We start from the raw sequence: 12,760 nt of genomic DNA, 5'->3' as shown, positions 1-12,760 counted from the left end.
AATCAAGTAGGTTCATTCCAGGGGCATTCCCTGAAATACTAGTCTGTCGATGCTCAGTGGAAAGAGACTCGGAGAAAAGAAATCCGAGGTATGTTCATGCTGTACCTACTTTTTGGAGGGCTACTCTGAACATGACTATATCAATGATTCTAATAAGTTAGATGTTATATTCTTTGTTGTAGGGTTTTATTCAGCATTTTCCCATTTTATTTAACTATGGAATACTTGGCCTGTGACATGTACTAACCTATTTTATGGAATACACTTTGGGAAATACTGGCTTAACTTGTTACTCAAAATAGTATGGCACATGATAAGTCTTTATAAGCATTTAAAAATATATTAACTCTTGTCTTGATTTGGGTTATATAGCCGATCATATTCTTCTCTTTAAAAAGTGTTCTCTTTTTGTAATTCATTTTCCCCATTTCTAAGGACATTCTAGGCAATGGTTTGAAAGTTTGATTACTAGACCAGTAGCATCAGTATCACCTTTGAGTGAGATGAGAAATACAAATTCTTGGTTACCACTCTAGGTCAACTGAATAAAAAACATGGGGTGAGGCCCTGTAATGTGTTTAACAGGTGCTTCAGGTGATTCGTGTGTATACTGGTGTTGGAGAACCCACTTTAGGGAATCATTCAGTTTGGGGGTTTTTAGCAGAGCACCAAAATCTGAGAAGGTTTGGGCCATTTGGGTCTGACTAGATTAATCAGAACACTTTCCTGTACTATCTGTTGATGCTGAAAACTTTGTAAAACATATTAGAACACTAATACAACAGTTGGACACATTTTATTGCCTTAGTAGTTTTACAGTTTCTGGTTGTGAAATGAATTCATTGGGAAGCCACCAGGAATTGAGAAGATAGAGAGGGAAAGGAAAGGAAACATAAGAATGCATCATATGTAGTAAAAATATGCTTTACAATTCTATTTCATAATGTACATGTTTGTATGCAAGCACATATTTTTCTTAGTGTGGGTTATGGGCTGGGGGCATATAAAAGGAAGCAGATCTGTTGTAGAGGAACGAACACTGTATTCAAAGTATAAAAACAGGCTTGAGTACCACTCAGTTATGACTTTCAAAGCTCTATATATCGTAGGTTTGTTGTAAAGATTAAACAGGCTATTCTCAACTGGGGGCAATTTGCTCTCCAGAGGACATTTGACAACCTTTGAGACATTTTTGGTCATCACAGTTGGGGATAAGGTGCTATTTGCATTTAATGGGTAGAGGCTAAGAGTGCTGCTAACAATACTACAGTGCACAGAGCAACTCCCCAGAACAAAGAATTACTTAAGTCAAATGTCAGTAGTGTCACAGTTGAGGGAACCTGGATTTAAATGATTAAGCTTGAAAAGTTGTCATATAAGGTATATATTTGTTTTATTATTAATATAATTTAAATATTTTAAGAAGACTTGCATCTCAGTATTATCTTTCAGAGATGAATTTTTATCATAAAACTAGAGACTTGATGCAGGAAGATTTGTGCAAGAATGCACCTTCCTTCCCCTGGCTGCCAGCATTACCTTTGCTCTGGCCAGAGCCACCTTTTCCCTCTGGCCTGGAGCCACCTTTGTGCCTTCCCACTCTGCCCAGAGGCCTTGAGCGGCAGGGGTGGTGTACAACACCTGTGTCATCGCCATGGTGACGATGCAAGCATCTTGCCTAGCCCTCAGCCACTTGGCGCCTGTGTATGCAAATTAACCCAACATCTTTGTTGGGTTGATTTGCAAACTCACTCCTGATTGGCTGGTGGGCATTGCAAAGGTACGGTCAATTAGCATGTTACTCTTTTATTAGTGTAGATATAGTATATAGGGCAGATGAAGGAAATTGGAGCAAATCTGTATGATCTTAGATTAAGTTATTTACCTGACAGGTTTTTATGAGAAATAATTAGATATGTACTAATTATATACATCTAATATGTTAATTAGGTATATACTGATATATGTTCTAAAAGCCTCGTATTCAATTTAAGTAGTGTTTTGATATATATAGGAATGGTGCATAAGAGTATTTGTATAAGAAATGATTTGCATCAATACAAGCAGCTTCAGAGAAGCCTGTATCTAAATACATTAATTTAGTCCAGATTATTTGAGAGATTAATATCATTCTGTTAGTCTGTGTTAGCCAAGTATAAAAAAAATGTAGCTACCCAGGACTTTTAATTGGAATTCAAATTTGTGGAATAATCTATTAGTACATTCTCTTTCCTGTCTTTCTTTTAAACTTTTATTTATCTACAATTCTACACAGACAGAGGACAAGCTCGTCCAGTCTTAGGGCCTTAAATATTTGTTGTTGATGATTTCCAAATTTATGTCTCTGGTCAAAACTTCTCTGAATTTAGACTCTTAAATTCAGCTGCTAATGCCACATCTTCTTTTTGGATATATAATAGGTTTCTTAAGCTTAATATATCCAAAATGGAGCTAATTAACTACATGGGGTTGCTGTACACCCTTTAAACTATTCTTCTAGTCTCCATCTAATTTTTTTTCTGTCCCGTGATTTTTACCCCACATCATAAATTAGGCCAGTGCTAATGGCGAACTTTACTATGAGACATAGTACACATAGTCATGTGAATATATAGTATTCACATAGTACTTATAGTTCTGTGTATTCACAGTTTGATACTGACAGATATAGTAAAAATAACTTTAATATAGAGTTTTATTAACTAAGATATATCATTAAAATTTTCAGTAATTTTGCAATTTCAGTGATAGTTTTAAGCTGGAGAGAAATAGAGGATTCAGTAATGAAGTAACGGATTGAATGCTGAAGTTTTTTTTATAGATTATTTGAACAAAAATGTGTATTAATATGAACTTTAACCAAAAGAATTTTGTAATTTGAAGTGTGGTTTTTTCTTATTACCTCTAACACTTGCGCTGTAGGGAGAATTCTGTTGCTTTGGATAGCCAGCGGTCTCTGAAATAAGGGTAATGAATAAGGTCTTTGTTTCCCTTAGTTAAGTCAATTGGAAATATGTGAGTTGAGCCAGCAGGAAAGAGCTTATAGCCAGGACTCAAGTATAGAGAGTGTAGTATATATACACATGGACATGTCACTTCATAGATACTGTAATACTAGCTCCATGGGTCTGAAACAGGAAAAACCAGCCTTTTGATTTTTAGCATCACATGAAAGGATTGTTATGTTGCTAAGTTATTTGCAGGACAGTGACATGCATCCTGAAGGGTAAGGTTAGAGAACCTTTAGAACTGTAAGAAATATCTCCTACTGCATACCCACATATACATTATTTTTTGTGTGTGAGATGTTCGTGAGGTGAGTCATATACTAAGGAAAGACTTTTGTCTGCTCATCCTTGGAGGAGAAATCAAAAGGAAAGACAGTCTATTTTGTTTGGATCTAAATAAGATTGCTCAAAGAAGAGATGAAAGTTGTACAGTTAATTAGAGAAAAGATTATTTGTTAAGATGCATTCTAAGTTCTGGCATGACCTATACAAATTTTTAAAACTCTGAGTCATTGTGCATTAACTCTGGAAAAATGTGTGATTACTCAGCTGCAGGGAGTACATGATTAAATTTCCAGTCCTATGATGAATGGACTGGTTGGTAAGCACATATTTAACATTCTGATTAGTTTCTTAGTTTGATTTTCAATATTATCCTATGTATGAACAGATGGATCAAGGTCATTCCACTTGGGGAGTCTGGCTCTCTTCACATTCTTTTGCAGAAGGATGAAGAGACTTTCCTCAGTGTTTTTGTACTACTCTCTTGAGTAAGGGAGGCAGCCTGAACTAGTGAAAGGAGCATAGGCTTTGGTGTGAGACAAGACCTAGGGTTTTAAATCCTGGCTTTACCAACTCATTAAGTTACTTAATATTTCTGAGCATTTGTATATTAGTTCTCCGGGCTGTAGATAATGATATTATAAATGATAACATAGCAGTAGGAAGACTTTGAGTCCTAAATATGTTGGTATCTGTGGTTTTGTAATTAGAGAAAGCCCCCACTCTAACAGGAGCAAATGAGCCCTGTGTTTGGAGGTTTTGGATGGGTATGGAATACACAGTCTCAGCCAGAGTGACAACTTATTTACAGTGGTTCGTGACCCTCCAAAGCTCAGTGCTACTCTACAAAATCTCATCCTTTTGGATTTAATTTCTTTTGTTAGGGAAAATTTGAATTAAAATCAGTAAATTAAAATTATTTAGATTAGTTTAAGTTAAATTTAATTCTCAGAGTAGTATTATGATTCCTAAAGTTAGTACACACTTTTCTTAAATCCAATAAATCTTTATTTAGCAGCTTTAAACTCTGCCATTCAAAAAGTGTGGTATCATTGGTTAAATTATTTAAATATCTAAGTGGACAATTTTCATTTGTAAAACGGGAAAAAATGGTTAAGTGCATTATGGAGTCGAGTCCTTAAATGAGATTATATGCATGCAAAATGCTTAGTGTAGACCTTAACATTATAACTGAAAACTTCAGTTCTTTCTGTATAATCTAAAAGGGGTGCTAAATCCATTAAAAGGTAAGGATAAATTTATTGGGCTCAAGTTGAAGATTTGTATGGCTAAAATAAGTCAGAGGTGTAGAATCTATATAAATACTACTAAAAGCCTAATATGCAAATTATCCCCATGGGAGTTTGACCAGGAGACAGTTCACTTGCTATGACATGTACTGACCACCAGAGGGCGGCACGGAACAAAAGAAGACCCCGCTGGCTGCCGGGGAAGGGAGGCCCTGGTCAGCAGCCCACAGCTGGGAAAGAGAGGCCCAGGTCAGCAGGCATCAGCCAGCTGCCAGGGAGGGGAGGCCCCAGTTGGCAGTCAGAAAGCCTTTAATTGGCTATAATTGTTGGCCAGGCCAAGGGACCCTACCTGTGCCCGAATTTCATGCACTGGGCCTCTAGTTAAAAATAAGCTACTGAAGGATCCTGGGACATGGCAACGTGGTAGCGTGAAGTGCGCTCGGGACCTTGTGCCTGTGTTTCTGGCAGGAAAGCTTAAAGGAAAAACAGATGGCAAATTAAATATATATAGCACCATAGTACCATGTTTCCTACAACTACAAGTATTGATCCACTAGGGGGAACTGACAATAAAGGATTTGGAAAAGCTGGATTGTTGAGTTATGAGGCACAGTAATGATGTAAAATGGATGGTTCGAGGGACTTTTCTGTAAACTGTTCTAAGAGCAATACACCCTAAAATGGTGGCTTTCTTCTCAGTTCCAGTATGAAGTGGATACAGTTTTCAAACCTACATGTTGATGTTCCCAAGAATTTGACCAAGCCTGCGATAACCTTTCTGATGAACCAGACACATTGTATAAGCGCCTGTCAGTTTTAGTAAAAGGCCATGCATGATAAGGCTGTGTTGGACAGTTATGAATAATGTGTAGTACTTGCTGCTAAAGAATTTGGTATCTCTATTGAAGTATTATACATGAACCTACAAGGTAAATAGAGCGATTTACTCTTCTCAAATCAGTGCATATTTTCAAGAAGCACAGAGTTCAGTATAAACTGAGAACACTTTACAGATGCTTAGAGCTAAACCATCTAACTGGAAGTACAGCAAATGTCTACTTGGAATACATTCAGTGAAACTTACCTGAAGGAGTTGTCATGGAAATTACAAAGACAAAATTAGAACAGTTACCAGAACACATCAAGGAGCCAATCTGGGAAGAGATAACAGAGGAAAAGGAAGAAAGCTGGCCATAAAGTCTCAGACTAGTTGTGGAGGTTTTGAATGAGGTGGGCCAGTCATGTGGACTGAAGTGGAGAGTGCTGCAGTTGAGATGGTCCTCTGTTGAGTCCACATGTCCTGATCATGGGCAGCAGGGGATGGGGCATTAAGGATACAATGGACTGTAGTGAAAGAACCACTTTATCTGTCTTTTTACGTGTCATCATTTTGGTTCTGATTTTATCAATATGAGTAAACCATTTTGACCACTAAAAAAAAGCAACTGAAGAGGCTCTAAAATATTGCAAGATTAATTCTCTTTAGGTCAGTTAGTAATTGTAGTTAATGGCCTTTCTTCTTAGCTTGGATGCACTCTCAATTTGAGTGTATCACCCAACAATCAAAGTGGCATTTTAATCACTATTATGCTTGGTATCTCCCTTTGTCTATTTAATTCCTGTATTATCTTTCAAATGGTAGTCCAGGTTCTTAGATTCTCCTTGGATCTGACCTCTCACCATTTCTGATTAATCTTTTCCTTTGCCTAAAACAGCAACTGTTGTACTAAACTAAGGCACTTAATAGGTATTTATTATAATTATTACTTCCTGTTTTGTCTTTCTTCCTCTAATAAGATGAAGTTTCTACAAGTACAGAATCATTATGCCTCTCCAATAAAACCCAGCAAAGTGCTTTGCTAATAAATAACGATTAGTAAAAAGGATTGCTAATTTAATAACTCTTGAGATTCCTGTCACAAAATAAAACCGGTCCAGCTGGCATGGCTTGGTGGTTTAGCATCAATCTAGGAACCAGAAGGTCACCATTCAATTCCCCGTCAGGGCACATGCCCAGGTTGCAAGCTCGATCCCCTGTAGGGGGCGTGAAGGAAGCAGCCGATAAATGATTCTCATCATTGATGTTTCTCTCTCTCTCTCTCTCTCTCTCTCTCTCTCTCTCTCTCTCTCTCTCTCTCTCCCCCTCCCCCTTCTTTCCTCCCTCCCTCCCTCCCTCTACCCCTCTCTCCACTCCTCCTCCCTCCCTCCTTCCCTCTTTTTCTTAAATCAAATATATATATATATATATATATATATATATATATATATATATATATAAAATACTTAAAAAATAAAAAGCTATAATGGCATCTCTTCTATTTCTCTACAACAGTGTTTCTAACTTTAGGGATCTTTTTGTAATGAGGGGCCAGTATTTGTTCCTAAAGCTTTGAACTCACAAAAGGAAAGGTAAAGTGGTGAATGCTGAGAGTAAAGTATCATAATGATGCTCTCCTTTCTTCTTAGAATTCTAGCCAGCTGCTGTGTTTGGAGGGTGAGCAGCAAGGGTTCTAACAGGCAGGGACATGGCAGCTGCCACCTCAGAGATCATCTGGTTCTGACACCAGCTTTGTTTCTTCATCTCAGTAATAATGGAGCTGAATGTATTTTAAGATCTATCATTAGATCCTGAAGTGGTTTGTGCCCACCTCTCTGCAGTGCTCTCTCGAGTGCTGATATGAAAAAGGGATGATCTGTTGTGGGTTAGTTTACCTGTTATAAAAGCTCCATTTGTGAGGTATTTGAAATGTAGGGCCTACAATAGGAAGAATCAAAATTTTTTCTTATATCCAGAGATAGGAGAAACATGAAGTTATATTTTATAATTTCCTATTTGTTGATTTTTATTTACTGCCCGTACTTCTGACAACTTGCAAAATGGGAAATATAAACAACACAATAAATGGGAAGTGTTCCACCTTACTAGAAATAAATTGAAATATAGTTAGCAAAATAAATGGGAAGTGTTCTATCTTACTAGAAGTAAATTGAAATATAGTTAACAAAATAAATGGGAAGTGTTCTACCTTACTAGCAGTGAGTTACAAATTTAAACAAGTAACTGCTGTTTGTCTTTAAAATTAAAAAGATAAGCACCATTCTGGAGTGAGCATTCTTGCATAGTTGATGAGTATAAAGAGATAAAATTTTTTGGAAAGTGGTTTGGAAATATGTATTATGAGTCTTTGATTTGAAAATTTGCCCTAATGAGGTAATGCTAAATAGAGGAAAAAATTGGGGGTTTCTTCTTTCTGTTTGATCTCTTAATGTGGGAGTACTTCAAGGCTTGTCCTAGATCCTGCCTCTGGGGTGTGTCGCTTGTGGACATGTAGAGTTATAATCTGGTATGCTCTGAAGCTGTCCACCGGATGCACTGGCTCTGGGGCCTCCCGGGAGATGCACAGTCAGCCACTGCCTGGGACCACCTGGCAGGAGTCACCCAGCGATCTGCAGAAGTGAAGCCCATGTTATTTGTATTGGGCTTGGCAATGCCCAGGCCAGGCCAAGTTGTGAAGTAAGGCAGACTGGTGCTCGTGCTGGATCTTTGGCCTCATATTGATAGGTATGGGATATACTGATGCTAGCTGCTGCTTGTTTAAGAGATTTTAGGAAAGTCTGAAGCCTGAGCCACAATAGGCTATCTATATGGAAAAGCCATTGCAAAAGCTTGGGTGAGGCTGCAAGTTGGGTAGGGCGGGGTTTTGAGGAATCACCAGGGTGGAGCGAAAAGTGTGAGCCATGCTGATGGAAACTCAGAAATGCCTGCCAGTCAGCTCTGCAAGGGGGTGAGGTTCCGGTACAGAAACAATGACCCTTCTGAGCACATCCATTTGGGAGAAAGCCACCTTGAGTTCCTGCCCGGGTGCCAGACAATCCAGTTCTTCCCTGTATGTGTCTGGTTTCCCCAGTGATACTCCCCAGTGCTGGAGCTCAGAGGGAAGGGGACTGTATAAGTCTGTGTGCTGGCCCTTTAAGAGGGACTGCTTGAGTCTCCAGCCTCTGTTTCACTCAGCCACAATCCCCACTGGTTTTTACAGCCTGAAGTTACAGGGACTTCTCTCCCCAGCGCAGGGGTCTGGTGTGGGGTTGGGGCCCCTTGCTTCTTTCTCACGGGAGGCCTCTGCAGCGGAGAATCCCTTCGGATTAAAAACACACCTCACGTGGATGTCAGACCAGCCTGTTTTGTGCCTCTACCCCTTCTACCAGTCTCAGTGTGCTTTCTTCTTTACTTCTCTAGTTGTAGGACTTCATTCAGCCAGCTTTTCAGGCCACTCTGAATGATGATGGTTCTGTATTTTAATTGTAATTTATCTTTCAGAGAGGAAGGAAAGGGAGAGAGAGAGAAACATCAATGATAAGAGAGAATCATTGATTGGCTGCCTCCTGCACGCCCCACTGTTGGGATCAAGCCTGCAAGTTAGGCATGTGACCTTGACTGGAATTGAACCCGGGACCCTTCAGTTCACAGGCCAATGCTCTATCCACTGAGCCAAACTGGCTAGGGCTATTTTAGTTGTAATTTTGGTGTGGTTGTGAGAGGGGGCAATTACTGGCTTTTACCTACACCACCATCTTGGTTCTCCCAGCATAATGTTTTCAAGGCCCCTCTATGTTGCAGCTTCTATAAAAAAAATAATTTCTTTTTATGGTTTAGTAACATTCCATTGTATCTATATACCACATTTTGTTTATCTAATCACCTCTTTACTCCAGCTGGGCAATAAAGTGTTTGAAAAATGTAACTATTAGTTATTGGTAATTTAAATAGATTTACTAATTAAATAATACATCATATGCTCTAGAATCCATACAATCTATGTAGATATGTATAGAACATAGATTACGGAGTTTCTTTTCCATATATATATATTCTAAGGAAGGAAAAATTCAACCTAGTATTTGAAATTCTGAGTCATTAACTGAGATAATCATAAGTCATTTATGTTAACAGAACTAGTTTTATAAAGGTTAATTTTATTAAAAGTATAAGCTTTGTTTAAACAAATAATTACTGCCATCAAAGTCATTCTTCCTCTAAGGTTACATTATAATTTGTTTCAGCTTTATTGAAGCTTATTTCAATCCTGCTATCCTATCATTTTACCTTGTTACCTTTATTGATCTGGAACCTGGCTCATAATAGGTGCTTAATAAAATATCAAATCATTGAGTGTTTTCAGCTGTATAGTTACAAACATTCTAGTATTATTTTTGTAGATTATACCAGTAAATTCATTTGTTATTTGTTGGTGTTACTAGTTTAATTCTCATAAGATAGTCTTATTTTCATATTCTTAAATTTTATTTAACTTTGTTCCTATATATCAAAGATTAGGCTTTGGCTTTTAAAAGTTTTAGCACTGAAAAGTTTTCAACACTATTATGCCATGTTTTTAAACCTTTAAGCTACTTAGGCCCCAGGGATTGGGCCTAAGCCAGCAGTCAGACATCCCTCTCCCAGTCCAGGGCTCTTGCAGTCTGGGACCCCTCACTCCTTACTGCCTGCCTGCAGCAGAGGTGGAGAGGCTCCCACCATCACTGCTGAGCTCGCTAGCTGTGAGCCCGGCTTCTGGCTGAGCAGAGCTCCCCCTGGGGGAGCACACTGACCACCAGGGGGCAGCTCCTGAATTGAGCATCTGCCCCCTGGTGGTCAGTGTGTGTCATAGTGACTGGTTGTTCTCCCTTTTGGTTGATTTGCATATTATGGTTTTATTATTTTGGATGTTATATAGGATAGAGTCACAATGTTAGTGAAAGGAGTAATTTCTGGGATTCTGTGTTTATGAATCAGATTGTAACTATTCCTTTGGCTTTGGATTTGTGGTTTCTTGAACTAATTTAAGTGATGCAAAAGATGTCTCCTTAGGCGTTTCCTGTTTTTAAAAAGTGTAATTGGTGTTTTATTATAAACAGATTTTCTCCAAGGAAAACTTCATCATCCATTATGAATGAAATCCCATCTATATATATTAGTCCCTATATATTTTATTACTTGCTACCCATATGTGTGGGCTCTTACTTATTTGTTTTTGTGTTTGTTTGTTTTTTTCCAAAAGAGTTCCTGTGGTTTTGAAGTAACTATTCTGACTCAATATTTTGCTAATGGCTAAATATTTTCCTTTAGGTTATCACCAACTTACTTGGGCATTTATAAATTCTTACACTTCTATTGGTTCCCTCTGGCCACTGGGTATGACTCAGTGTCACATGCATGTGGTATTACTTGTCAGAGTGGAATTCTAAGACTTCCTCATGACATTGAACAGTTTAACTTTCGTGCTTTCTGGGCAGAGAAATGGTCCTGGGAACAGTTCTCCTTCCACCTGATAGTTATGGCAGAGATCAGGACACGTTGCTTTGCTGCCTGTGCAGTGAGGCCTCAGAAACTGCTCTACCCACCTTGACAGGTATGATTCGGAGATGATAGTTTGGGGAGGGTAGATAAGCACAGTAATAAAGTGTGAATGGAGATCTCAAAAAAAATGAATCGTATCTATTATTGTCTTTTTTCTTAGCCAGCTCTTTTGGCTAGAACTACATAATGTGTAAGATAATAGTTTTGGAATTCATTTTCAGAGTTCTATTTTAGTTTGTGTGTGTGTGTGTGTGTGTGTGTGTGTGCGCGCGCGCGCTGGTATTTTACAATAGGACCTCAATAAGTACTTACTGAAAAGAAGAATAAATGAGTAATATGTAGTATTTTGTGGTCTTAAGATACATGTGGCTTGATATGAAGAACTTAAACTATTTTTTGAGAATTGTTAAATGATTTATCTAACCACCTTAAATAATTTTGAAGAGGTATTATAAAGTATTAGCTTATAGGAGAATATGCAGTTTGGTAAAGTAGAATTCTGGCAATATAAGTGTTTGTAAAATACTTGGAAATGCCTAAGCTGAAAATTTGTAGATTAATTTTTCTAATTTGTACCTGACAGACTTCTAATTAAATTGCTAAAAGCAATTGAATGACTAATTGGTGAAAAGTGTTTTTAAATACAGTTAAACGTTAAAATTATCTCTGAATTTGAGTTTGAGTCTTAATCTGGATTTTAACTTGCTTAATCCTGATAATTTACTTTGTATAAGCTATTTTTTATGTTTAGCCTTATTTTATTGTATCCTGCAAGTGTATTAGTAGAAAAAGGTAATAAAACTACCTTTTCTTAATACTCATAATGTATTTCTGCTACCTGTGTTTTATATTTTATATATGAAAATTAGTCGTCTTTTGTCTCATATAAGTGTGATCTACCCTATAACAATGATTAATAAAAGATCTATCTTACTATCTAAGGTACCTAATGTGTAGTAGTCACTTCACATTGTTTAAAAGTAAGACATTTCCAGACTACACACTGGAATTTGGGAGGGTGCAGGACATTTGAATCATGTATATGTTTTTCTGTTTTAAACTGTTGAGGAAAGCGGTGTAGACTAGATGCACTGGATAGCACTCTAACATTTACTACTTGCTTTTCCTGTGGGGTTTTTTCTTTGTCTTTTTTACCTTGTTCTCATTTAGTTCTGTAAGTCTTTATGATTTAATAAATGTTCATCTTTGGCCTTAGGAAAATGTCAGGATGTTGTTTTGTCTTTGAAAAAATTTCCCTTTGTTTAGTGCTCGTGGTAGGATGGCGTTTCTGTGGATATCCTGTGCAGACGAATTGTACGGAAAGTTGACCCTTAGTTTTCTGAGAACAAAAGATTGAGCAGGGCAGGGGGTGGGGGTGGAGGGCGGCGAGGTTGGAAGAAGAAGGAAGGAAATAAGATCTTTTGACTTGATCATAAAGGTTATAAAGCCAGAGATGGGGAGAAGGAGAGTGGGGAATAAAAAGGATTGTTTTCCATTATGGTTCTTTAGTACTTTGGCTTCAAAAATTACTTTTATCCTGTTTTTATTATTTTGTATACTTGAGAAATGTACATTACTCTTTGGTCTGAATATAGGATGAGCAAAAGTAGGTTTATAGTTGTTCATATGGAAAATATAATAACTAATAATTAATACAGGAATAAACTGTTTTACATACTCATAACTGTACTTACTTTTGCCTAACCCTGTATATCTTTTAAGTTTATATAAGATTGTGCTGTAGGTCTCATTCTCTTTTCTCCTTTTGTCAAATAACATGGCTTTTAAGAAGCTGACTTGCCTTTAACAATCCTCTTTTGAGCTTGTTGGGAGTTCCTCTTCAGTACATGTGACTACGTGTCAAA

At 37.6% G+C, this 12,760-nt stretch overlaps 1 protein-coding gene and 1 pseudogene across 9 annotated transcripts in view; both read left to right on the top strand.

Annotated features, from left to right (window-relative positions):
- Nucleotides 1-12,760, top strand: part of ABL2 (ABL proto-oncogene 2, non-receptor tyrosine kinase) — a 69,496-nt gene that overhangs the window by 26,534 nt on the left and 30,202 nt on the right. For 4 of the 8 annotated variants that reach the window (XM_084866976.1, XM_084866972.1, XM_084866974.1 and 1 more), the window contains exon 1: nt 10,794-10,947. The exons of the other annotated variants lie outside the window; for them this stretch is intronic. In XM_084866976.1, coding sequence (XP_084723102.1) covers nt 10,836-10,947 — 112 coding nt within the window. In that variant the 5' untranslated portion in view covers nt 10,794-10,835. Of the gene's footprint in view, nt 1-10,793; nt 10,948-12,760 lie in introns of those variants that run through there. 8 annotated transcript variants of the gene reach the window in all.
- On the top strand, nt 4,665-5,915 carry LOC311613275 (small ribosomal subunit protein uS10m-like; annotated as a pseudogene). The gene has a single exon. The product of its transcript is annotated as a small ribosomal subunit protein uS10m-like (transcript).

Source organism: Pipistrellus hanaki, assembly GCF_964339955.1.
Source record: "Pipistrellus hanaki genome assembly, chromosome: 18".
NCBI lineage: Eukaryota > Metazoa > Chordata > Mammalia > Chiroptera > Vespertilionidae > Pipistrellus > Pipistrellus hanaki.
This window is presented reverse-complemented; position numbering and strand designations above follow the sequence as displayed.